Genomic DNA, 27,565 nt, shown 5'->3' on the forward strand with positions numbered 1-27,565 from the left:
AAACACTTTGGTGAAAAACCAGGATGATTTAGGACAGAATGCAATTCTGAAATCCTGGCACTTCTCTTGAGAGGGACTTTGCTTTTTTTTCCCAGTGGGTCTGGGCAGAGAGAGCCAAACATCCATTTCTGGGACCATCCATCCTTGAGACCCCACACTCACCTCTACCAGCAAGGATAACCACAGTGACCCTCCAAGAGGTACAGGCAGTGTCTGCATTCCTGAAAATGTTTACATCAGTAAAAAACAGTAAAAAAAGGACGCAACATTTCTTGCAGAAATCTTTCTCTAGGATTCCAGAGAAATCCTGGGGAGCAGGATAAACACCAAGCTAGGCTCAGCAGTCACACTTATGCAGCCACACAAGTCTCCAGCTTTATAACTGGGGATCACAATGTAGGATACAAAGGGAAGAGGCCACTGTCTTGTAATGTGCATTAGTTTTAATATCACTGCTTTTCTTGCATCCCAGTTCAGCTGGCAAAGAGACCACCAGTTACTTATCTTTGTTGCCCATTTTACCACCAGCAGGAGCATTTAAAAACTCCCCTTAAAACTCAGCAGAGATATGGAGCTGATGGAAAAGGAGAACATCCTGCATCCTGGCTATTTGCAGGTTTGCCATGTTTTAGGGAAGCCAAGCAATCTTACTGTGAACCACTCTGATTTGCTGCTGCCTGGGTTGTTGGCAGACATGAGGAATTCACAGAAATTCTTCTGCATCTTGAAAGCTTCTGCTCTGTAGTGATGCCCATCCATCTGCTCCTAATCTTGTGTTACTGCAGGTTGGTTTTTTATTTAATACATCTTGGTGGTCCCAGGGGCCTCAGGGATTGTCTCTGCTCTTGGCTTGTCTGCTCCCACCCCAACTCCAGTGCTGATAAACTCTTCCCAGAGCTGGTCCAGATGCTCAAACCCCTGATTATGAACAGGCTGAATTCCAGCACACCCCAGAGCTGTAGGGTCTGGCTGCAGGTGGGGGCTCATGATGGGGATGTTTAGGGGTGGAAAGGGTGGCACAGGGTCAGGTATGCTATTTCATACAATCACAGAGTGGTTTGGGCTAAAGGGGACCCTAAACACCCCCTTTTTCCACACCCTGCCATGGGCAGGGACACTTTTTCCTACCTCAAGTTGCTCCAAGCCTCATCCAACCTGACCTTGGACACTGCCAGGGACCCAGGGGCAGCCACAGCTGCTCTGGGGAACCTGTGCCTCCCCACCCTCACAGCCAAGAATTTCTTCCCAGTTTCTCATCTGAATTCTAAATGTTCTTGAATCCAACTTTCTGGGGCTCGGTTTCAAGCCCATCCTTGCTTAAAACAGTAGGACAAAGTGAGGTGTGCAGGGAATGGACATCACTCTGCAATCAAGACACCTCCTCTGATGATGGACAATGTAAGGAGTTTCTCACAAAGCCCTGCTCTCTGGAGCAAAACATTGGCTCTGGGCGGAGGTGACACCCAGGGGGAATTTGGATATCTGTGGTGCTCAGCTGTGTCCTGTGAGGCCCTGAGTTGAGAGGGAGAAGATGCTCTGGCTTTAGGGAAATGGAGGGGGAATGTGGGGATTAGAGGGGTGGGGAGACACGTGAATGTCCCTGTGGGATCCTGGTGGTGTTTCCATTCCTTGGTTCGCCTCCATCTTGTTTTCCCCTCTCTTTTTATCTCCCTCAGGCCAGGAAAAGAGGCAGGCACTTCAGTTAGCCAAAAATTAATTGTCTTGGGCTTGAGAAGGCTTTTCCAGAGGAAACCTTGGAGTAATCCTGTTTTTTCTGAAATTGGCTCAGTTGGTCAGAGCATGGTGCTGGGTAATGGCAACATTGTGGCTTCCTCCCTGTATGTGCCACGCATTGAAGAGCTGGACTTGATGGTTCCTGTAGGTCCCTTCCAAGTCAGAATATTCTGTGATTTTGTGATAAACATCTTCAGTATCATTTTCAAAGGCTATTTTTAACAGGCAGCAGTGGTTGGCTAGCCCTTGTTGCTGTAGCACTGGGTGGAATGTACATGGTTGAATGTGGGGGGGGGGGGGTCGTCTAACAGGCCCAGCTCAGGTAGGACACAAAGAGGTGGGAAATTCACTTTGGGCAGAGGATGGGGAGCAGGGGAGCGGGCAGATCAGGAGACAGGCTCAATCCCGTCATCCACGGAGCTCTGAGCCCTCTGCACCATTCCCACAAGCTTTCACCCTCACTCCTGTGAGGAGTGACAAGGAGAGGGACCAAGCCTCACAGGAGGAGCAGCGGGATGTGACCAGTGCCAGGAGCACTGAGCCAACCCCACAGAGCCCCCCTGAGCTGCGTTTCCACCACGAGGGATGCTCTGCTCCCACCACCCACATATTCCTCTCCTTCCACCCTGAACTAGAGGATGGTCCCTCCCAGAGCAGGAGAAGCGACAGCGCGTACCCACAAAGAGATGGGGAAATGTCAAGCTTTAAACATTTATTACTCAGATGATGCATTTTATAGCATACAGTGGGTCTGGATGTTCTAGAAACAAAGACTGAATTGCCACAAAGAGTTATGAGCTCCCTTGTTTTAACAGTCTCTGAAATGCTGAAAACAATGAGTTTGTGATTTCTCTAAGTATGAATATCTAGTCTTTACTCTTCCCAAAACCTTTTTCCTTTTTTTTTTTAATTTTAAAATTTTTTAAAGCGCTTAGTTTAACAAATATGATTAAATTAAAAATGTTGCTTTTTCAAATGCAAATAAATACATTAAAAAAAAAAAAAATTGCTAGCATTAACTCTGTGTTCTGCAGGATACCACAGCTCCCTTGGCTATTGACAGCGGACTTTGCCATCCTTAGTATTATTTCTTCTGAAAAAATACTGACAATATCACCAGGACTGCTTAACAGCTACCACCAAGAAGAGCAAAATTAGTGTAAAGCCATAAAATACCCAGCAGGGAAATAAAAAAAAAAAAAAAAAAAAAAAAAAAAAAAAAAAAAAAAAAAAAAATCATATTTAAGATTTTGAGCGATTTCCAAGTGAGGGGTGTTATAAAAATAAGCACGAAAATAAATCATAAGTTATTCTGACAAGTTTTCTTTCAAAGCCATCAATCATGCCAAGAATAGATACTAATTAATCTCCTTCAGGGGAAGAGGGGAACCAAGCAGATCACTTACTTCTCCTTTTTTTTTTCTCCCCATTTTTGTTTCACCTCCACGTACACGAGACTTCTCTGAACAGCAGTGGAATCCCTCATGGGGAAACCAAGCAAGTCACCTTCTGTGTAGCAAAACTCGTCAGTTTGGAAAGATTTTTACCAGGAATGAGGTGAATAACAAGCTGGGGAGCCTGGCAGGGTGTCAGCAAACCTGCTCTGCATCCCAGGGAGAGGAGCACAGAGGTGATGCTGCAGCCACTCGCCTCCACGCCACCCTGAGGTTTGGCCCCACACACATTTGGCCCGAGGGGGTTTATGTTCCTCCTTTGCTGATGTAGTTGTATGGGGACAACTCAGTAAAACCCCACACAAATACTTTTATTGAGCAGCAAAGATGGAACCTGGCTGATTTAGGGAGGTGCTAGCTGGTGGCTTTGCACCCAAAAATACATGTTGGAGAATTACGCTCTTTGGCGACCGTTCGAAAAGTAAGCCAAAAGATTAAAAAAAAAAAAAAATAAAATAAAAGAGAGAGAAGAAAACACTCCAGGATCCCCAGGTACTCTCACCCCCCAAAAATTCCCCAAAGCTGTTAGTTGTTCCCCATCCTGTCCATCAAATGTCCTCATGGTACCTCTTTTCCCAACACGGTACCCTGGTGAATGATGACGTGTGCCTGCCAGCTTCCTGCTGATGGACTTCAGAAAGATACCACTGGCAGCATGTAATTTTTGGGGAGAAACCCCTGTTTTTGGTCAACATTTTGATTCTCGGACATCAACAGAGTGACTGATGTATCAAAGCAGTCAATGGCTGGATGAACGTATGCTAATAGCAGAGATAAATGGCAAGACATTAAAAAACGACGAATTTCACATGAAAGTTCTTCATTTCCAGTGTTGGAAGGGAAAGTCATGGGCCAAGCCTGGTCAGTGGGGGGTTGCAGGAGTGCCCCACAATGAGAAAATTGAATAAGCTCTCACAGCAGGTAGGGGTAGGGAAATGCTTTAGGAGAAATACTGCCCTGTGGCTTGCACTTTGACTCTGAATGCCTCCTGATGCACTGATGGTTGAAAATTCAAGTTTTTAGAAAAAAAATCCCCAATTATCTGTGTTTTTATTTTCTTTTTTCTTCTTTCACTACATCCCAAGAAAAAATTCTGTGGGAAGTGAGAAGCTGTAGGGGCCAGAGTGGCAGTCTGGATCACTGCTGGCAGGATCCCTGGCACCCCAACCCATCAGGTTGCTGTCCCTGCTATAGGACTTTGCTGTTCTTAAAAAATAAGGAAAAAAAAAAATCTAAAACCAAGAAAAAACTGTTTTTCAGGCCTTCTCCCAGAAGACTGACACTCTGCCTGAGTGCACTGTGATGGGTATTATATCCCCTTCTCCTCCACTCCTTGAGAATTCAGGGAGCAGAAAAAACAAAGAGTAATGGGCACAGCCCTGAGCCTTGTAATACTGATGGGCTTTGCCGTCCTAATGAAGTTCATCTGCTCATTAATACTATCAAACCACGTTGCTACTAACGAAGCTGACCCAACGCAAGGCGCCGTCACTGTGCGAAGCTCCTGGGCTCGAGTAAGTGAAGCAAAAGTCAGTTCTTCCAGACAATTCTAGTGAGCTCAGCAATCATTTTGCTGCTTTCTAGGTAGACAGGAAAACTGAAGCTCCTGTTTCCAGCTCCTCTTGCTCCAAGTGCAGAACGAAAACTGGATCAGCAGACAACCAGACGAAAATTCAGGTAATATTGAGTTGCAGCATCACGGCTCTCATCCCCCTTGCAATGCATCTTCTGCTGAAAATTTCTGCCCTTTAAATTTTGCAGCAAAAGCTTCCTCCCCATCGCAGACAGACCAACACATTCATAAGGCACCCAAGAACATACTGCACATCCAAGGAGGCCGGGGTGAAATCTCTCTTCTCTACAAGCCACCAGAAATGCAACTTTTTGCTTGGAAAAACAAGTTTGAGCTGCTGAGCTCAGGCCCAGCCTGCCTGGTCCGGCGTCCGTGTGCACCATCCTTGTGGCATAAATTCTCTTATCATAAAAGGAATAAACTGAACAGTGAGAAGAAACCATCATGGGCTGACAGCATCATGACTTCCTTGGCTCCTCCAGGCAGGATGGGGCAGCCTGCACCCTTGCTAGGTTTCACTAGAAAAATCACATGGAGGGATTTTCTATGTCAAAGTGTTGCTAGATCAGCAAATTAGGAGCCTTCCACGTTTTCTTCATGATTCAGGCGTTGCCCTGGACCAGCCTCTCACCCTCTGGGTGGCACCTCCCCACTGTTCCCCACAGCTGTCCTCTCCCTCAGGATGCTCCAGCGTGGAGCCACGAGGGGATGCTGGAGCACCCTGGGGACCCCCGAGCACACCCTGCCTCTCTGAAGATGTCCCCCCCATCCCTCGATGGCACTGTGCCACTTACACTAAGCATGGGACAGAGCTGCTCCTGCACACTGCACACCTAGGAGCGCTGGGTAGCATATTCAGCTAGTTAGAAGCCAGGCTCAAACTTCTATTTTTGGCTTTTTCTATTTTTCCCTCTTCTTTTTTCCTTTTTTTTTTTTTTTTTTTTTTTTTTTCCCTAAACGCTGCTTGTCTTTTCTTTACCAGTCTCCAAAAAAACATCAAACCTTCATTTCTCCCTTGCCCTGTACATTATTAGGCCCAACTATAACAGGCCTGGATTTAAATGTATAATTACAACCATGACAGTAATAACAATAAAGCACTCCTTCAATGGAAAAAAAAAAATTATTACAAAAAAAAGTTAAATGATTATAGTGGCTGAGGAATAACGGCGACTTGAACAGCAAGAGCCACAGAATCCCCTGTTTTTAGAGCCCCCAGCTCAAAGGACACATTTCTCAATCCACCGAGGAGGTTACTGGCAAGATGACGGTGGCTACGTAACTTCTGCAGTGGCTTTAGGACTCCTTTAAAACACTCCTTCTGCTTCAGCATCTTCACATAAACTGTCACCCAGCTCGAGGGAAGGCGCTGCTCTCCCCGTCCCCGAGCTGCTCACAACTGTCCGTCCAACAATACAATAAGACAAGAAGAAATTACGAGCGCTCGAGGAAAGGACAAGCCAGTGCAAATAAGAAAGTCGCCCCGCTCTCCAATCTGCCTCTGAAGGGGTGGCGGGTAGGTGGGGGAACACACAGAAAGTCGAAAACAAGAGAAGGAGGGGGGGACCTAACGCAAGCCCCGCTTGACAAAAGCCATCAATTATGAGCGTCTGGTGTAGTGTGTGCCTGGCTTTGTCCTCCCGAGACATCTGCTGCGTGCTGTCTCCTGCCAGTTGGCCAGGGCAAGGCAGGAGGACGGCGTGAAAACAATACTAGCCCCCACTTAGATTATTTTTTTTTTTTTTCCTCCTTTTCCAAATTCTCTGTCTTCTTTCGAAAGCCAAACAATAACCCGGCGGGATGCGCTGCTGCTGCTTGAGCAATGAGTTCAGAAAAAGAAACCCCTAAAACAAAACCACGGCAGGGAGGAGGGGTGGCACTTGGCGACGCGGCTGAAAAAGAAACATGCTGCTCCCTCCCCACCCCACGAACGTATTCTCGAGCATGCTGGGGTTTGGTCTGCTGGGGGATTTAAATCAGAAAAGCTCTTGCCGGGTCCCGTCAAGGCGCATGTCTTCTTCTCGTCCCTTACCACCCCACCTTGCCCTGCCCCTCAAGCCGTCAGTTTTTGGATGGTCTTGTTGTAGTACTGCGTGATGGTGGGCGTCAGGGGGTTCCAGTTGTTGGCGTGCAGCTCGATGACCTCCAGCAGCAGGGACCTGGTCAGCATGGACTCGGAGGGACACAGCATCTTGTCGCGTGCTGTCGCCAGCAGCTCCGTCATCATCTCAGGCAGCTGCTCCTCCAGCAGCCGGCCGGTGCTCTGCAGCTGTCGGGAGAAGAAGGGGTCAACCATGGATTGCTGATCCTTGTGGGTCCCTTCTAGCTTGAGACAGGCTAGGATTCTATCACTCTGCGATGTTAAAACACCCCTCTGGCTTTTTACAGACACCTCCCGTCCCTTCGATTCTGCCCTGCCTGGTGCAGGCAAGGTTAAAGGCGTCATGGCTTTCGAAAACCAAAACCACCCAGCAGCAGGCTCCAAGAGCTGAACACGAAGGGTGAGGTTTTCAAAAGCATCCGCACTAGGCTGCTGGAGGAGTGAATGGTTCAGCTCCCACTGACTTCAAAGGCAGCAGCGACGGATTGCTTTTGAAAAAAAAAAAAAAAAAAAAAATCCCACCTAAAAATCATGCTATTGTCAAAACAAAGTGCAGGCTGTGATGTGGTATTCCTGCCTTCTACCTGGCCCTTCATTTACTCGCTGATTCACAGCTCCCAGTGACTCCCAGTCATTAGGTGGAATAAGCAGAACGCGCCTGTGTGCATAACAAATCCTGCCCTGCCGAGATCTGCATTTATACCTGTCGTGCTGCTTTGCTGGAGGCAGCCAAAGGCTTTTTCTAAAGCAATTACTCCTTGGAGAGCCTCTATTGAGTAGCACAAGCCCTAGGTGGTTCCACAGAGAAGGTCCAAGTTTGGGGTGGACAGTGATGAGTCTGTGGGAGGCTCCCTAAAGCAGAGCTCCCCAAAGTCCTCACCTTAAAAATCAAATCCGCCTCCTCATCTGCTTTGCTGAATTTTAACTATTCAGGCTGCAACTTCAACTGCTCTTTGCAAGAAAAGAATCTGTCCCCATGGGCCCACCACTTCCCAAAAAAAGGTAACCAATAGAACTCTGCTATATTTCACAGAACTGTAGGATCAGTTAGGTTGAAAGAGACCCCCAAGATCACCGAGTCCAACTTGTGACTGAACACCACCTTGTCAACCTGAACAGAGCACTGAGTGCCATGTCGTTTCCTTCTCTGCAAGACTGCTCCTTGAGCACAGTGAGTCATGGGGCAGCTTTTGCTCCGTTACAGCTGTTTCTGTGATTAAAAACCCAATGGAGGGTGAGGTTTGAAGGAACCAGGATGATGTAATATTTTGACAGGACCCCAGGTACCGAAACTTCCTGCACCCATTTGCGTGCATCAGGAGCCCAGTGAAAGAGTCTTAAGGGCTCTTATCTCACAGTGGTCTTCTACCTAAACTGTTCTTGTGAGACCCCACCTGGGATCCTGAATCCAGCTCCGGGGTCCTCTGATCAGGAAGGGCATTGACCTGCTGGAGTGAGGCCAAAGGAGGCCACGGAGCTGCTCCAAAGTTTGGAGCCCCTCTGCTCTGGAGCCAGCCTGGCACAGCTGGGGCTGTTCAGCTGCACAAGAGAAGGCTCCAGGGAGAGCTCAGAGCCCCTGCCAGGGCCTCAAGGGGCTCCAGGAGAGCTGCACAGGGACTGGGGACAAGGCATGCAGGGACAGCACACAGGCAATGGCTTCCAGTGCCAGAGGGCAGGCACAGGTGGGAGATTGGGAACTGGGAATTGCTGGCTGGGAGGGTGGGCAGGCCCTGGCCCAGGGTGCCCAGAGCAGCTGTGGCTGCCCCTGCATCCCTGGGAGTGTCCAAGGCCAGGTTGGAAGGGCTTGGAGCAACCTGGGATAGTGGAAAAGTGTTCATGATCATTGCAGACAGGTTGGACTAAATAACCTGGAAGGGTCCCTTCCAATCCAAACCATTTGATCATTCCAAAATGCACAGAGGCCACACAGCTGTTGGGTCTGGAAACATCCAACAGCTGCTTGACAAATGCATGGGCAAGGATGGAAGGGGTAAAGCAATGAGATCAGGGCAGATGTAGAGGTGCTTCCCTACCTCCATGGAGCAGCAAAGCACGGCATCCTCCTTCACATCCTGAGATTGCAACAACTGCAAAAGAGAGAAGAGACAAACAGTGAGAAATGCATCATCTTCTTCCTCCTCCTCCTCCTCCTCCCTTATGACTTTCCTTCTATGTCTTTGTCCAGCTTGTCTTTTTACACTTCCAGGAGGAAAAGACACAAAATCAGGAGGGGAGAAAACAGATTATCCACACAAAAATTTAGAGTAAGCAGTGACAAAAAACGGGGTAAAATTTAGATTAACAACTTTTGCAATAGATTTTGTTTAGGTTACATTGCTTCTTTTATCCCATAGCAGGCAGTGAGAAAACACTCGTCTCACACATACAGGGAATAAGTGCAGCCATCTGCCAACAACACTGGAGCAGCAAAGACCTAGGAGTGGCTGTTTGGAAAGGAAGGGCTCTACCACCCACCCCTGAACCTCTCCATCCCCATGGGGACACTTCTGACAGCCACAAAACTGCCTGAGCTACATCCAATTCACTGTAATTAATATGGCTCCTTCTAGGCTGGTTACACAAGGGCAAGGGGTGCCAACGAAACTGTGGAGTCTCAGGTGCACCAACTCCAACCCTGCTCTGCTCTCCATGAACTCTGTGTTACAAACACGAGCTTGCAAGCAGGAGCAGATTTCAGGGAACACCCAAAATTTTGCTGGGCATGGCACGGGACAGTGCAGGAAGGTGCTCATCTCTCTTGGTTCAGACCCAGGGTGTGCAATGAGGGTCGATAGCTGCACCTGACAACGGCAAAGTGTAGGAGCTCAGCATGTCTCACCCCACAAACACTGAAGCCACACACAAGGACCTTCAAAATGGGACCAAAAATATGTATTTTTCTTTGTTCTCATCTTTATGACAATTACAGGTACCAGGAACACTTGAAGCTATAGCCACTTCCATCCCATCACTTTGGAATGAACAAGCCCTGATGGCCCTGAGCTAATCTCTGTGTGCAGTAGCCACTGAGCAAAAGGAGAAAAGGTTTTACTATCACCTGACATTCATTAGAGAGAAGCAGACTTTTTAAAAGCAGTTGAACTGATTAAAACTGCCCATATAGAAATTGCTCAGTGTAACTTAATGTTACTCCAAAGTCACATCCATTAGTTAAATTCATAATTGTGACTCTAGGCTTTATCATCTCTCTTTCCCATTCTTATTTTTCCACGTTTCCTTTCCTCTACAAATAAATGTCTGTTTACCAGCTCCACGTTGGGTAGAAAATAGACAGGGGAAAGAAGAGGTAATGCAAGGAACTACTACTGCTCTCAGAGTTTTGTCCTCTGTTTTCGGCAGACAGCAGATTCTTTGCTTTGAAGATGGTGTTCACAGCATCTCACTGAGCATGCTGTCCCTCTCATTAGCCAAAGCTTCAGCCATTTTCAAATCATGCAACAGGTTTTTTTTTCTCCCCCCACCCCAGTTTATCTTTCTGTTAAGTTGTTTGGAAAATGTTAAGCCCAAGCCATGTGCTCTGAGATAAGTTCTCACAAACAGTTCAGATTCTTCACAAGAAAACATGAGATTATTTTAAACCCAACACCAACAATGAAAAAAAAAAAAAATCAGTTAGGGAAAAATATAAACAGGCAGTAGTCCAGATATTCCCTCCTGGGGTATTTAGCTCATGAGCATGGCATGAAGAAGGGCTGCAAATAAAGTAACAGCCAATACCTTTTAACAACACCTTTCTTATTTTTGGTATTCTTCAGTAAAGAACATAACATGAAAACTAATGTATGAAAGTAGAATTAGGACTGACTCCAGCCCTTCCTCTGCCATGGTCTCCTCAGTGATCCTGCTCCCTGCCCAGGATATGTGGTCATAGAAAGGCTGCAACTTCACTAGCCCCAGCTTCCCACACACAGGGCTGGGACATGCTTCCCTACCTCAAAAGGTGTTTGTGAGCATGAACATGACCCTGTCAAGTGCTCAGATACTTGGCTAATGAGGAACAGTCTCACCTGCCTATGATGAAACAGAGAACACATCCTACCCCAGCCCTGGGCAGGCACCTTCCAACTTCACGCTGCCCTCGTGGACACCTGATCATCATCATCTGATGTGACTGGGCTGAACAAGGAGAATGTGTGTGCTCCGGTGTGCCCGTCAGGGTGCCATGCGCTCCACCTCGTCCATGGAGACACCACGTGCTCCACCTTGTCCATCCAGGTACCATGCACTGCACCTCACCCACCCAGGATCCACCAGCTCCATTGCTCCAGAGGCACCACATGCCCCGCCTTGTCCACCCAACTTCCACATCCTCCACTGCTCCAGCAGGCTACCAAGAGATACCAGCTTGAGGTACTACAGGTGAGCCTCTGCCTGAGACATGTAGGCTGGGGAGGCCCACAACCTGCCCACCAAGCCCAGGCACATCCCTGTGCATGAGGGACAGCCCGGCAGTGAGATCTGATGGTGCTCTGGAGAACCAGAGTCTAAATTCATGGCCACAGATGGCTGCTAGCCACTTGCATCAGTGCAAGAGACCGAAGCCTGGAGGATCAGAGCGATGTCACTGTTACTCTGTTTTTTGCCGACCACGTTTGCAGCATGCTGGGGTGTAGGCACTATCTGCTTCCGACCCCTGCATGACAGAGCAGGAGGAGATCAGAGAGCCTGGCATGGGCACTGAACCTTGCTGACTGCAAGGACTGTGCTGCCTGGGGGCCCAGCAAGGATGTCCTCACCCATCAATGACAACTTGCATGTGTTTCTCAAAGGGTATTTCATCCTCATTGATGGTGCCCCATGTGAGCACCGGGCACTAGAAGCACTGGGGTGGTTCCTTCAGCCACAGCACAATGTTTCCCAAAGCTCTGTGACCCCTGAGTCAAACCTGAAAACAAAAAAACCAAAACAAACAAAAAAACCCAAAAAAAACCCCAAAAAACCCAAAAAAACCCAACCCCCCCAAAAAAAACACACACACAAAAAAAAACCCCAACACCCCCCCCCAAAAAAAAAAAAAAAAACCCAAAAAAAAAAAGTGAAAATGTTTTGACAGCTCCAGGGAAATCACAGCCCTAAAGTCCCAGCACTCGTGTGACCACCCAGCCAATTGCCTTCACTGTTTGCAATCTAATTAATATTTACTTAAAATATTTTAAGGCAAACACTCTATATTCATTAAATTAGCACTCCCACACTGGAATTATTATTTATTTAACTATTTATAGCCTCTCCTCCCTGCTGTGTGCCTCTGCCCCAACTCCCACTGTGGGCACCATCCCATCCCTCTCCACCAGGCTCCCACAGGGTTCAAACAGCTGGTGGATGTGGACGAGGGATCTGAAAGAGGAGTGTGAGGCAGACAACAGGGCAGGTGAGCTGGGGCTCACGCGCTCCTCAGTTTAACCTGTAATCATCCCCTGGAGGCTGGGGCTGTCTGCGAGAAAAACTTCCCTTTGCTCCCCAGCCGGTTTCCCCTGTATCGGGCGAAGCTGGGCAATGAAAGCAGCAGTTCCTGCTGGAAAGCAGACAAAGAGTCTGCCTGATTTCCTAAGAGAGGAGGCTGCATGCCAGAATCTGCCCGGCCAGTCATATAATACCCAGCCTCGGTTGCGAAAGGCTTCTCACTTTTTGTTTCTGGTGCTGGACTTGCTGCCTCGCAGACTGGTGTGAGATATCAGGCGCCTTCTCATTCAAATTTCTATGTCACTCGCAGAGATGAGCACTGGGCAAGGTTCTCTGCAGAGCCAGTGTGCCCAGGTGGGCTCCGGGTGCTAGATATTTGCATAAGCAACCCAAACTAAGTTTTAGGGTCTGCTCCTGGAAGTGCTGTGTGTTGTGGTGAGTTGCAGTGCCTTGCAAGGCGGCTGTTGAGCGCAACTGGTATCCATGGCGTGCTCTTGGGACCCATCTCCCCCAGCCTCCATGGCCCCAGAGCCTTCTCTTCATGTCTCTGCAGAGATAAGCATCATAAACTACACAAGGTGGACATGCAGCCACGGCTGAAGGACCAAAGGAGCCCTAAAAAGGCAGCTATGCCTCACCACAGACAGAGCCAGCTTGGTCCTCCTGAACAGCAACAAATGCATGTCTATGGGGTTCAGGCCACGAAGAGCAACCCAAAAAGCGAACACAATGGGACTCACCCCAAATATTTGGGTTTATTATCTGCTTTCTGAGATCACCTGGCCTGCTGAGAAGCTGAAGTGCTTACTTGGTATTCTCATGGGTGCCCACGCCACGAGGAGGACAGGAGAACCCGTCCCACCGCCCCTTATCACTAAACCACGCAGGTTTAATTGTGCTCTTCAGGAGATGGGGTGGGAGCAGCCCCAACGCACGCATTACCCTGTCCAGACGCAATGATGCTTCTCCTGCAAGGCACAGTGCTAATTACTGCGTACGATATCGCTTGCAAAATGACACATAAGCAAAGCTTGGCCACTAACTACCCCTTAGCATGCAGTGTTTTATGACGCTTTGGTGATGACTCCAGCGTGAAAGCACAAGAAACCTGGAAAATATCCACCCAGAGCCACGGAGAGGCTGGGGTGAGACCCAGGGAAAGCCGGGCTTGACCGCAGCCCACGCGCCGCTCGCCCCGGCTCCCCGACGGGCATCTCGGGTTCATGAGTCCAGTGGCAACACGCACGGACACCCAGGCAGCCTCGGGCCTGAGGCTGCCCACAGGTATGCTTTTCATCCACACCTGGGTCACGAGGAGGTGCCTGCCAGTATTCCCCCTTCCCAGGGACTGTGGAGCATGACCTCAGGGGAACCAGCGTGCTGCAATCGGCTCGCTGGTGTGGAGCAAGGCCACGGGGGAAAATGGAGACACATTTCCGTGGGGAAGTGGAAGATATTTGTGCCGCTTGGAGCTTAAGCAGAGTGGACATACTGTACTGGAAGTGCGGGAGAGATGGTGCATCCCAGTCCTGCTTTTAACCAGAAAGGGCCTTGGAAGGGCCATGACTTGGTCCTCTGACAGATGGATCTGTTCCAGCTCTGTGGTTGGGACCATCATGGACACCCCCTTGTGAAGGGAGCTTATAAGAAAGATAAGGTTTAAGTTTTCAGTAGGGACTGCAGCGACAGGGTAAGGGGTGATAGTTTTCATCTAAAAAGGGAGATTCAGACTAAACAGATGGAAGAAGTTGTTTACAATGAGGGTGGTGAGACCCTGGCACAGGTTTCCCAGAGAAGTTGCGGCTGCCCCATCCCTTGAAGTGTCTTAGGCCAGGTTGGATGGGGCTTGGAGCAACCTGGAAGGTGTCCCTGCCCATGGCAGGGGATGGAATGGGATGAGCTTTGAAGGTTCCTTCCACGCCAAAGCATTCTGTGGTTCTGTGATCATCCCCTATACCTGACAGTGCAGTTTAGGTGCTAACACAGCTCTGCAGGCAGTCTTAGTGCTCTAATGGACCACAGCTGGAGAAGTCTTGCTCCCAAAACCTCCTGGAATCCCCACAGTCTTCTAGGTGGGTCCTCCTGGGAGCACAGGTCAATTCTGCTTCACAGGCTCTCTGCAGACAGACATCAATAGCAATTTTCTGCCTTTCCAGCAGCCCTTTATTGACCTACTGCCACAATGTTTAAGGAAGATGCCTGAGATAAGATCCATGGGAGTGCATGGCTCTGCATGGGGACAGTCACACACTTCTCTGAAACACAGGCAATGGTACAGCTCCCCTTGTTCTCTAGTCACAGGGCACAGGGTGGTGAAAACAGCTGGGACTCGGGAAAATGCAAAGTACAAACAAGGTTGTGGGGATGAGCGATTGCAAAATGCTCCACAGCGGGGTCAGTTTCAGGATTTCTACAATTTGCTACCATCAGATGTATCAGTTCCTCGACCCAGGACATCAGAAGGTCAGCTGAGCTCATCCTGTGCCCACCAACAAACTGTTCCAGTACCACCCCTTCTAAAGGGGTACCAAGTCCTCCTCTGGAAGTGAGGGAAGTTGGATGAGACTGACTTTCTCTGGAAAAGAAACAAGTGAGCACATGGAAACAGAGTTTTAGAAGCTCGCAGGCAGAGGTGAAATCTTTTCTGCTCACCCATTTCATGCTGAGGTTGCCCAAACACAAAGTTTTGGGAAAAACATTTCCCTTATGGAGTGGCTGTGCTGATCTCTGCACAGGGCACAGGCTCTGCCATGCTCCAAAATGTGATTTTTTTTTAATTTAATAACACAGCTGAGCTGTGAGAGGCAGTGTATTTCCAGCTGCTTACACTAGCAGTGGTGCTTCTCTCCCCATTGCCTTCTGCTCACACCTCTCTGGGGATCTGGGAAGTCTTCAAGGCTACAGAAGATGCACAAGGTGCCACCAGATCATGTCTCATGGAGGGAACCCTCTTCTCAGCTGCCTGACTGGGATGTTGTGGTCTCAGCCTGGGTGAGAATGTCTGACAGCAGCTCCTGCTGCTCCATTAGGAAGAGTTCACCAGCAGCTGCCCAGAAGAAGTGGCGCAGGGGACAAAGGGCTCTGTGCTGAACTGCTTGTCCCAGCATGGCCGCATCAGAGCCATGTCCATAGCAGACACTTTCTCTAACATACTTTGGACAACCTAAATGAGTTTTGGTGGCACCAACTCCTTTTACACTGATGTGCTCCCCTCAGCTCAGGAGGAGATTTCTGTTCTCCTATTACAAAACCAGGACTCCCTGGGAGGATGGTAAGAAGAGATTAGTTTGTTTATTGTGTTGAGTAAACCAAAATGTTGGTTATCCTCCTTGTCAGGCTCCTGAGGAACTCAGAGATACTTAACAGCAAATTGAATTAAGGCCAGAGGAACAAAATCCTGTACCCAGTCGTGGGAAACTCCTCCTACTCCTTTCCACTGTAGGCAAGGGAAACCATGAAACACAACACTCTCTCTCCCCGGATCTGGAACGGCAGAAGAAATTCCTGAGAAGATGGAAACCATTAAGAGGCAATTACTGGAGACAATGATGAAGAAAATTTGGTCACTCATCAACCCAGACGCTGCAATCCAACGGTAGCCCGGTGGTTACACATCCCCTGGCTGGAGGTGGACCTCCAGGATCCGAAGGTGAGCAGGACAGACGACCAGAGCCACCCGGTCTGGGTGCACAGGGAGTTCAAGCCACCCAGACGACTGGCTTCATCCTGCCCGTCCGAAGACATAATAACCCTGGGAGAGGAGGATGTGATCTCATCCCAAGGGTCCCGGGGAAACACAAAACATGGAAAGAAACAGCGGCGAGACCATGGTGCTTGATTGCAGAGGGCTCCACCCTGGCTGGCCGGAGGCTCTGCGCTTTCCTGGCTCTGCAGAGGCAGAGAGCGCGCAGCGGCAGACGCAAATAGTTGTGTTTACATCCCATTGAAAGAGATTTTGGGAACTAACAATGCCTGGTACGGAGGGCGAGGGAGAAAAACAAAGCCACGCGAGGAGGAGGGACCATCCTGTGAGATGGTATCTGACTTCACTTCTTTATCTGCACAAATTGCTTCCTCTGACTTCTGTACGGGTCCCAGAGAAACGAGGGTGGCATTTTCCCTCCTCTATTTAAGATACAACATCAGGGTTTTAGTGCTGGGAGTAAACGAGTCCTGTGGCTTTCCAAGAATATCCTGCACATATAATACTCAACAGGGCAGATGGGCTAACAGGCACTGGGCAGCCCTCCCTGGTTTGGCCTGTCCTCATCTGCTCCCAAATAACACCTGACCTCCTCCACCTAAATACTGCCCTTTGATCAAAATGACCAGGATTAAAGGAAATCTGTTGTTTCCCAAACAAGCTGCATTCATAGGAGTGTTTTTGCCAGCACAGCTATGGGGGTCTGGGGGCGTGGGAGCTTTTTGCATGGTTAATTATTTTTTTAAGTGTGGCAGGCACAGAGGTTAAAGGAACATCCGTCCCTTCCCTGCGTGGTCCTAGAGACAGGCATCCACCCTTGCTCTTTGCAGACTCTGCTCCTGCACTCTGCCTCCTGTCATGTCTCTGGAAGTCCATATCCCCTTTATATCCACATGCTCCACTTGCTCCAAATCCCAGACCTTCCTCCCAGATCTTCCATGTCTTCAACCCACATCTCCTGGACTCTCAAGACAATTCCCCACTTGTTCTCCTAATTTCTCCTTCCTCCCTGTGTTCCTGAGGCCCAGTCCCCCTTTTTCACTCCTTCTCTGAAATCCCTTCCCTCCCATGCCCACATTCCTCATTCCTCCTCCATCCTTTCACCACACAAAACACTTACCAGTTTGTCCCAGTCCCACTGGACTGGAGACCAAATCTTTAATTTTTCTGCAGAACCACATAGGGGGGACCAGAAGGGGACTTCTGTGAGGATGTAAGTCCCCTTCTTCATAAAAGACATATTTTTCTCTGTTCAGATCTGGCCTCATGGAGCTTTCTCAGGGGAAGTGTGGTGTGGGGTCAAGATCTAAGCCCCTAGGTGCCTTTGCTCATTTGATAAAGCAAAAATTCTGTTTCACTTTCTGACTCGGAGAATAATATTAAAAACCCTAGCATCTCATTAGACTGTCAAAGACCCTTTTTTCAACTCAAAAGGCTGATGCTTAAAAAGTGAGAGTGATTAACAAAACACAACCCACGTTAAAAGATACAATTTTCTTTTCCAAAGAGCACCACCCTCCTCGCTCATCCGACTGCAGCCGGTTTTCCTTTTTCTTCCTCTGAAGGAGACAGTGAAAAGGCAGTGCCCTCTTGAAGTTCAGACGTTAATTACTGTGTTAGAATATTTTGCTAAATTACGCAGCATGGCCCCAGGAGATAACAGGCACTAAGAGAAGGGAGGGGAGTGGATACCCGTCTACACACTGCACCGCAGACTCAGACGTAGGGGGAAGGCAATTAGACAGGGAGTATTTATCCTCCCTGCACCACCACCCCGAGGCTTTCAGTCAGCAGCGTGTACCAAGGCAGGGAAGCGATGGGAGCGTGCCAAGATTTTAAACGATGCTGAAATGGGACTGTCTCTGCCAACCAGACTGGAGGTAGGAGACAACTCCTGCAGAGAAGCAACTGTCCTGCCTGCTGCCAGCCTGCTGGGTCTGATCCCTGCTGATTCACAGCGCCTGGGAGCTGCCCTCGGTCCCCAGGGTTGGTATTAAGAGGCTAAAATCATCTGTCTTGGGTCAGGTCAATGACTGCATCCCTCTAAAGGGGATGGATACCCCTGGGGTACACAGCTTCAGAAGCAATAACCCCCTCAAGCTGAAGGGATCTCTGTGAATTGGTCCTGCAGCCTCCTGCACAGTTTAATTAGCCTTTCTGTGATGAGCTGCTTCCTGGGGCTTGCTCTGAACCTGCCCCAACAGCCCTGTCCAAGGCTCAGAGTGGGATGGCGCCAAGGCAGCTCCCTGTCACCCTTGATATCCCTTTGTTTCCAAGCCAGGACAACCCGATGGGGAAAAATGGTTGGGCTCAGAGGGTTATAGCCACTGGGTTCCAGCCCAACTCTGCCTGAAGGCCAGGAAGGGTAACAACTACCAAGCTGTTATCCCAGGACCTGCCCTATTTAGCATCCTTATCCATGACCTGGAGGAGACAAAGTGCGCAATCTCAAGAAGTTTGAAAGTTGACAGCAACTTTGGGGTGTACTGAAATGTATTCAAGGAGCTGCCAGTGCGAGGGACCTCGGTGGGGTGAAGCAAAATGTCTAGAGGAAACTTAAAACTTTCAACAAAAGATCAGCCCTGTGCAGGAGAAGAGCACAGCGACATGGATAAGGGATGGGATAGGGTTATTATGGGGAGTGAGAGGGGGCAGAGCCCTCCCTGTGTTGCCTGCCCATGCAGGACATCAGCTGGTGATGTGCCTCGAGGGACCACGGTGTCATTATTGCCACATGGCATCACCTCGAGCCTGAGTCCCTTGAGCCAGTTTTTCCACCTCCCTGCTCTGCTGCCATAGGCAACTGCTCAGGTTGCCTGGCTGCTAAATGGCATTGTAAGAACAAACAAACGCATCCAAAGCAGAACTTGGCACCAACCACCTGGGCTGGAAGTGGCTGCTCCTGGCAGGGATGTGGCAGCTCCCAGCCCCAGGGGCACCTCCCAGGTTGGTGTCCCAACAACATCCACTGAGGATGAGACAGGAGGCAAACCTACCAAGAACACCCATCAACAGCTGTGATCCCTCTTTCCCTGCACACCTCAGATGTCACCTAAAACTGGGCTGGGCCCCTCAGGATCCAGTCCTAATGTTCTCCGTCCCCAGCAGCACCAGGGGATGAAACTGGGAGGGCACTGAGCTGACTCACACACAGACAGGGGAGCACAGAGCTGGATGAGGGACAGCCAGCTCCAGCCGTGCTTAGGGAAGAGCTAGGGAAGGCAAAAGTGGTGACAATCAGTGAACAATAGATGGCAAATAATATTATTTACTATCTCCACATCTTCAGTAGCCACGGGGCACTTCTTGCACTGCGCACAGGCTCTGATGGTTCAACTGACATTTGCTGCTCCCTCGCCTTAACCACCCATTTTCTCCATTTTGTTGACTCTGCCGAAGGCCACAAAAAAGAAGAAATATGGCCAGGCTGCAAGAACCAAAGTCCCTTGGTTCTTCTCTTGGTTTTAGTCGCTTTTGGGGGACATGCAACATGAAGCATTGTTGCAGCATGGCTCAGCATGGTCCTTGGTATTTGGACATGGGGCAGAGGCTTTGGAGCAGGAAAGAAGTCAGCATGTTCACTTCTCACCACCCTGGAAGGAGATGTTCAAGGACAAATTTAGAGTGCTTTTGTGAAATAAAGTGAGGCCATAGTCAGAGGGCTTATAGGGCTGGAAGGAGAGAGTGGGACATCACTCTTGCTTAAGACCACCATGCACAAGAGACAGAACAACTTCCTAATAGTGCTAGAAGTGTTTTCACCAGATAAAAGGCTCATGGAAGAATGTGGTCCTGCAAGTTGCCACCACTGTTCCCAAGTGAGAACGGCCAGGTCTGGAAGCAGGCAAGGGTCAAACCCACAGTACCCTGGCTGCAGCATAACCATCCCTGGGGAAAGCCTTTATCCCAGGAACAATGCCCTCTTCCAGCTCGCCCTCGATTCCCCGAAGCTCTGAGGGAAGAATAGGAGGAAAGCGCTTTTATTTCTATTTAACATCTCTGCTTTGTTTTTCTTTTCCCAGGCTTCCCAGATCTGAGGGCTTCAATAGATGAGTCCTCTCGTTCTCATCTGCAAAGGGCCCTCCCTCCTTCCCCCAGTTGTCTCCAGGTCTGATCTTTGGGCTGACCTTGGGTATCCATTGCCCTTCTCCAACCCAAAATAGGCACTGTTCCACTGCATGTATCTTAGTCCAAACTACCATCCAAACACACTGTGCTCCTGCTCCATTAAACCATTTTAACGAGAGCTTCTACTTCCCTTGGCAAACCCTCTCTTTGCCTAAAATCCCAGTGCTGACCTCACCAGATCTCACTGTGGGGACACACTCTCAGCCTGCACAAACCTCACCCCAAACCCCTCAAAACAGTTATGGAAATTAAACTCTTTCATTTGGTAGGGATTCTGCTCCTGGGAGATGCCATCGCAGTGTTGGATGTGTTGGCAGTCCCTTCCTTCTCCCCCCATTTCAAGCTCAAGTGATGGAGGAGGATGCAGCAGAGGCCCCTGGGATGGGAATTTGGCTGGATTGTGCTTGAGCCAAGGGGCACAGCTACTCCTTTGGTTCCCAAAAGGTCGCCTGGGTGAGGTGGCAGCTCTGACCCAGATTTCCTTTGCCATGGTTAAACACTCACTGCCTTGTCTGACACGGGGCCTGCCTGCTTCCCTGAGGACAGTGATGGGCGCCAGGTCGATCAGCCAGCAAACCCCAGCACTTATCACTCCAGCCTCACCTGAAATGAACTTGTCTTTTTTTTTTTTTTTTTTTTTTTCCCCAGCCCACAAAACCAACCCATCCACAGTGATCGATAAATACCACAGGCATTGTCACTCAATGCCCCAGCCATGTCCCCAGCTGTGATGTCCTCCCCACCCAGCACTGATGTCCTCATGGCCACCCTCACCCCCTCCCACCCAGCTAATGATGGTGTGAATAAGCTTTTATCTGGGGGGAAAGGAGCTGGAGAGAGGAAGCTTTGCAGGGGGAAGGGAAGAGACATTCCTGCCTCAGTCATCAGGCAATTTTTCCCTTCCTCTTGTTCACTGCCTCGCTGACCTTTGGCTGAGTCTGCCAGAGCTATAAAGGAAAAGGGAAAAAGGAAAAAAAAAAAGAAACTAAAAAGCAAGTGAGCTGAAAGGACAGGCAGAGGGATAGATGTTATCTTGCCTCTGCTAATGATTTTTGGTCTACGGATGGGTGGATGGAGGCAGAAGGAGCTATGCAGGACTGTGGGCAGCACAGAGGGAGCTTGCTGGGGAATACTCAATATGAAAGGAGTTAGGGGTGAGGGGCTGAGACTCTAGTTGGGGATGTATGTTATGATCAGTAGAAGGGGAAAAAACCCATGGTGAGTGCTACCACACCTTGTGAAACTCTCCTGAGGCATGTGGGAGTCCCAAACTTTAAAGGCCATGTTGACATCCCCCCCTCTCCTGGGACACCACCGCATGTGGTTCATGGGGAACACCAAAGGATGAGCACCCTGTGCAGTTAGGGACTTTCCACACTCCCACAGAGCACCCAGCAGGGCCAGCCTGTGCAGATGTCCCTGTCCTCTCCGGGCTGCAGCTGGAAAAGCTCACCCCCACCTCCTTGGCTGTGTCTGCAGCCCACCTTTGGCCCTGGCACTGCTGATAAATTGGTGGCCCTTTCCCCTGGGCTGGCCCTGTGCAGCAGGATTAGCTGCCAATGACAAAAAGGGCAGCAGAATGAGAACCCATTCCAGAGCCATGGAAGAGGGGTGGATCAAGGTCAAAGCACTGCAGAGAGAGCAGTCGAGGATTTTGGGGCAGGGGAGATCAAGCATTTTGGGGCAGGGGTGCCAGAAGCTGACCCATGTCAGCTAAGCTAAAAGTCTTGGAATCACAGAATAGCTTGGGTTGGAAGGGACCTAAAGATCATCTCGCTATTAAAGATCATCTAGTAAAGTCATCTGTGACAAACAACACCACAGGGACAGACCTGTCCTGCTAAGGAACAGAGATGTATTTTTAAGAGCAAATTTACGCATGACATCTTGATATAATTAGTGAATCTTTTTATGGAGCTGCCCTGTAGCAAAAAATATCCTTGATATATGAAATTCGTGTCCTTCTGCACACCTCTAGCTCTCCACCGTGTCCCCACAGAGCAGAAGGGTGACAAGAGGGACAGTGAGGGCAGACAGGAGTGGGCAGGGAAAAACTCTGGCAGAATCAGGGCTGTGTTGTGTCACGATTACGATGAGAAGCGGATGGGCATGGGGGCTTTGCTAGACGTCAAGATATTCCCCAGAAGGTGACACATACCTCTGTGGGCAGAGATTTTGGGGAAGTTTGGCTATTCTTAGCGTCCCTCTCCCGTCTCCTCCCCTGGATATGTCTGCCTTATCATGAGGCCTGCACTCCTCACTGCTCCAGTCACCATCTGCGAGCTCTGCCCACAGTATTACCACCCAGACAAAATGTTTATGGCACGCTGGCATTCAGAGGAAACTTCCCATGCATGTAAAAAAAGTCATCACCAGCACTTTCTTTATCCTTCCCTTGCCTGAGGTCTAGCGGAGAACTTATTTTACAGTGAGTTATTTATGGCCTGACAGAAGCACCACTGACAATTTGAGATTCACAGCTCCAACCCTGGGCAACAAGGAGGGTTTTTCTGAGAAAGTCTTCTACAGGCACCAGCAGGAGACAAAACCATCTTTAAAACAGGATGGAGGGAAGCCCTCTCCTGCTCTGTGGAACATTAACACTTGAGCTGTCTTTTCTGTATGCACTCATCGAGGTTTCTGCCACCATTCTGACCCATGGAGAGCTGGACAATGAGCTCATCAGGAAATCAGGTGCTGAAAAATCCCCAAACCTGGTGACAGGTCTGGGTTTCTGCTGCACGGGGCTGGGTCTAAGGACATTAGGGACTTCTTTTCTCTTCCTCCTTCCTCCCCTCAGTCTGTCTCATCTATTCAGGTGGCTTCACCTGCTTTAAGAAGCTGTTTAAGCTGCTTAGGTGGGGATTTTCACAACACTGGGATTTGCAAACTCCAGTGCTTGGTTTGCCATTCCAACTTTGGTCCTTTCTAGCCACTGGAAAAAGCGAGTGTGTGCTTTAATTATTGTGCTTTAACCAGCAGAAAGACAAAATGCAGGAAGAGCCAAGCATGCCTGCAGATATAAGTACTTTTGAAGTACAAAGTGTTGGCAGAGCAAACCTCTAAGAATTATAAAGCAAAGATGGAATCCCAGAATGGTTTGGGTTGGAAGGGCCTTAAAGAACCTCTGTCTAGTTCTCACACTCTGACATGGGTAGGGACACCTTCCACTATCCCAGGTTGCTCCAAACCCCATCCAGCCTGGCCTTGGGCATTTCCAGGGATGGAGCAGCCACCGCTTTTCCATGGACCGTGGGCATCTCCACAGAGCAGCCAACAGCTTGTCCCACTGGAGGGGGACAAGGACAAGGTGGGAAGGCATTTACCTCCCTGAGGCAGGTGTAGATGGGGCAGACGAGGACTCGGAAGGGCTCCCCGGTGCTGCTCCTCATGGTGCCGAAGACCTCGCAGAGGAAGGTGATGAACCCCAGCCAGCGCTCCACGTCCCGCTGCTGCAGCTCCTCCCGCATGGAGAAATCCTTCTGCAAGAGGCACAGAGACAAGAGGCTGCATCAGCAACACCACACCACCACGGCAGAGGCAATGGCTGTGTAGAGAGGGAATTAGGAGGGAATTGAAACTCGGGGTGGGGGGAGGACAGACAGACAGACTCTTTAGTAACAGCGGGGAGATTACTCAACGCGCGCGTCGCGGCTGCAATTTCAACAGAGTAAAGCCACCAGAAAGCAGGTACTGCAGAAATATCACCAACTCCTGCAATAACTGCCACAGCTTGCACCAGAGATGGTGTCTGTCCCCTGCGCCCTACTGTCCCCTACAACAGACATGGGGTCACTTTTCCGGATGCACCACTGTGTTGGGTTTGGATGGCTTGATTTTGTGGTGAGGAGGGAAGAAGCCAGCACCACCAGGACAGAATAAAAGCAGCAACAGAGAGGTCAAACAAAATGCAGGGGAAATGCTGGTGGCCATGCTGGGCTTGGTGGTCCAGGTTGACCTGCCCAGCCCGTTCATTCCAGTATCTTCAACAGACCCAGTGTCTGGCCAGGAGCATCCTCATGGTCTGGCTGCTCTCTGGTGTCTCACAAAATAATGGCAGAGACTGGCTCCCTGCCCAACCAGAAGATCAGGGCAGCCTGGGCTTGGCATTAAAAGGTCACCCTGCGCCTGAGCTGATGGTTGCTATGACTAAGGATTATCCCAGTGACGTGATTTATGGGTCAGCATCAGGAGGAAACACACAGGGAGATAGCTGCCTCTCCATCAGACCTCCAGCTGGGATAAAGAAGGGGTTTGTCCAAAGGCAGGGTATGAAAAGGGATGTACGTAATGGAAACACGTGGCAAACAGCACAAGGCAACATAGAAAACCATATAAAAACCCTTCTAGGGGATGGCACAAGGGAGTGCATCGTGCTCAGAGGCAAGAAGGTTTCCCCAGGCTCTGAGATGCTGCAGAGGCTCTTGCATGACGTCCCACACAACTTTTGTTTTCTGTCTCCATAGTGACCTTTCCTTGATACTAAAATTTAGTAGACACTAAGTAGGGGAATATTAAAGAAGAGGACAAGTTTGTTCTCCACACCATGTGTTCCCAGTGCAGGTTGCACAACCTTTGAAATCCAGCAACTAAATAAATTACCTTCTATCTTTCTCATCTCAGTTTATTCCTACTGCCTGAGACAAAGGGCTTCGCTGCTGCAAATACTCTGACCTGCAGCTGCTCTCTGGAAAGCTGGGGAGATATAAAAGCTACCACACCAAAGTTTGCTCTCTTGCCCTGGACAACACACAGGAGATCTTCCTTTTAGAACAAAGCTAAGTGAAGCAGCTGCTAAAGAAAGCGAGGCAAAAGCACGATGATTATTTTCATGACACAACTGTATGCACAGAAGATCCAAGGCAGGAGCTATTTATATGTTTCATTACAAAAGGAAAAATAAAATATGTATTTGCATATGCAAGAAAAAAGACTTGTAAAATAGCCGAGGCACTTATTAACCAAACAGCGATGACTAATTCCTCTCTACACCCATTTCCATAAGTCAGTTGCCCAACTGTGTCTGCGACTTCGAAGTCAACCTGCAGCCAAATCCTGTTGGGTCTCCCCAGACTCTCCGGGGGAGTTTCCAGAGTTCATCCTTTCATTAACCAGCCCATCCCTGGGCAGTGATGAGGAGTCATTTGCCAGCTCTGGTTATCACCCCAAGGTCACCCAATTACTTGTTCTGGAGCTTTCAATTGAAATTTAATGCAGAAAAAAAAAAAAAAAAAGGTCAAAGAGACATGATATCCTGATTAATGATGAATTAAAAACCCAGGCAAAAGTATCCCATGGCCCTCATCTGCCCCATCCACCCATACAGTGCACAGAAAGTTTCCTTTGAACCCTGGAGCTTTCCCTGGATTCCTCTCCATTTCCTGGCACTGTCTCCTGCATCTCATGCAGCATCCCAACCAGCTCCAGCCCCCAACCCATCCTCCCTCTCCCAGCCTGAATGTCCTCCAGCACCTCCTGTCCTGCCTGGGCCTGGAAGCTCCACACTCATGTACCTGGGGAGCTGTGCTGTATTTTGGGATCCCTGGGGCATGCTGTGAAATTCCTAGCAGCTTGGGATAACTGCACGGGCTCTGCAGTCCCAGATTACTGGGAAAGAATAAAAAACACTGCAGGAAACTCTGCTCCTTCCCACTCCTGCTTCAAACATGCCCTGCTCTGCACACCTGCAAGAAAGAAAACTGACTCTTCAACATTGTCTTTTAAGAAAAGGTATTTTCTGTAAAAAACCCACACCATCAAACCCACCATCCACCTGGAAATTCTGTAAATCAACCAGCAAACCAAACCAAACTCATCAGGCTTGGGATGGGAGCTGGGCAGGAAAGGATTCCACCACACCCTCCTTTTTTCATCAGGTGGCACCCAGTGGGTGATGCAGAGACATCAATGAACACTGCCACACCTTTGCAGATGAACAAGATCCTTGTAAAGGAAAGGGGTCTGTGGTCCCTCCTCCTCCAGTCACAGAAAAGCTTGTGCAGACTTTGAGGGACCCCCGTGAAGGACGGGAGAGGGGAATGGAATGTGGGATGGATGCGGAAGGCACAGCAGACATTTCCACACAGAATGTGATGCCGCAGTGGGCATCACACTCCTTTTTTTTTTTTTTTTTTTGCTCCATTTGTGGACTCAGGTTGGGCCAAACTTTGCAAAAGGAGGTGATTTGCACATATTCTGCAAAAGGAGGGGAGTGACTCTGATTCCTCTGACGAAGTAGGAAGAACATGTTGCCAGTGGGAGGAATTTTTCTGGACCACACTTGCCTACAGGCCAGAGTAGGGTTTGGCAGGAGCCTCCACAGCAGCTGGACTTGCAGTGCCAGGGGTATCCTGAAGCATCCTGAGAAATCCACATGCCTCAGGGTGGTGCTACTCCAGTGTCCCAGCATGCACCAGGAAGGTGGCCCAGAGAGCTCTGCCCTGAAATTTGTCCTTCAGACTGCAGGTTTGACCTGTACCATGGTGTGCACTGTGTGCCACCCATGCAGAGGTGAGTTTGAGGAGTTTGCCTTGGGGAGTTTGAGGAGACCACTGTTGTCACCGAGGCTCAGCTGGGCTGTTACACGTGTGACTCACCTGCTGCAGGTTGGCCATGCCCACAGCAGGCCCAGTGACCCTCTGAGAACACCGAGAGCAGTTCCAAAGGCTGCGCAACCCAAACGGATGAGCCGGAGCCAGCATGTGGGAGAGGTGCGGAACTGGCCGGCAGAGAACAAACCCCACGTCCTGTGTGCCTGGGGCACATCCGATGGAGCTGTGCCCTGACCCACAGACCTCCACACACTGATGACAAGCCTTGAGGGGGCTGAAAAGCTCTGGAACCAGACAGCCGGGTCACTGCCCTGCCCACTGAACTTTATTTGCTCTGGAAATGCCTCACGGAGTTATATAAAAATAACCTGTGGATTGGCTTGCCCCATGTTTAGGTGGTGATGTCAGGGCAGTAAGCAAATTATCTTTCATCAGTTTGGCTGTATTTTTAAACATGAATTGTATTACTAATTTGGGGGTGCTCTGGCCTGTAGATAATCTGGGTGTGTCTACTGGATGACCTTCCTTCAGTGCCTATAGTTTAAAATAAAATGTATTTATACCAGGTAGGGTTGGCCTTCCTTCTCTGCCTGGTTTGGGAGAAGAATTCATTAGGAAACCATGTGGGAAGTGGGGGGATGCCAAGGGGACCTCTTAAGAGCTCTCATACAGGACAAGTTTGGGGCATAAATCAGAAGGCTGAGCACGTTCATCATGCTGGGCCTCATGCTGGGTAGGTCAGGGTGGCCTGTGCTCACACACATCACAGAGATGGCCCAGGGCTCAGCAAAACCTCCGATATCCCCTGCTGGATGCTTTGTAAGCCTGGCTGAGGCTCCTGCAAGCAGTGGAAATTCAAAATGCCTTTTTCCTGGGGGTGTTCACTCTTGCAGCCAA

General features: G+C 49.4%; 1 protein-coding gene across 5 annotated transcripts in view; it reads right to left on the reverse strand.

The window, feature by feature from the left end:
* Positions 1-2,431: 2,431 nt before the first annotated feature.
* CTIF (cap binding complex dependent translation initiation factor) overlaps positions 2,432-27,565 on the reverse strand; it is a 148,553-nt gene continuing 123,419 nt past the window's right edge. For 4 of the 5 annotated variants that reach the window (XM_054003028.1, XM_054003027.1, XM_054003030.1 and 1 more), the window contains 3 exons: positions 23,444-23,599; positions 8,896-8,949; positions 2,432-7,030 (listed from right to left, as the gene is read on the reverse strand). In XM_054003028.1, coding sequence (XP_053859003.1) covers positions 6,815-7,030; positions 8,896-8,949; positions 23,444-23,599 — 426 coding nt within the window. In that variant the 3' untranslated portion in view covers positions 2,432-6,814. Of the gene's footprint in view, positions 7,031-8,895; positions 8,950-19,361; positions 19,583-23,443; positions 23,600-27,565 lie in introns of those variants that run through there. The other variant, XM_054003029.1, reaches the window with a different exon arrangement.

This window comes from Vidua macroura, chromosome Z (assembly GCF_024509145.1).
Source record: "Vidua macroura isolate BioBank_ID:100142 chromosome Z, ASM2450914v1, whole genome shotgun sequence".
NCBI classification, from domain to species: domain Eukaryota; kingdom Metazoa; phylum Chordata; class Aves; order Passeriformes; family Viduidae; genus Vidua; species Vidua macroura.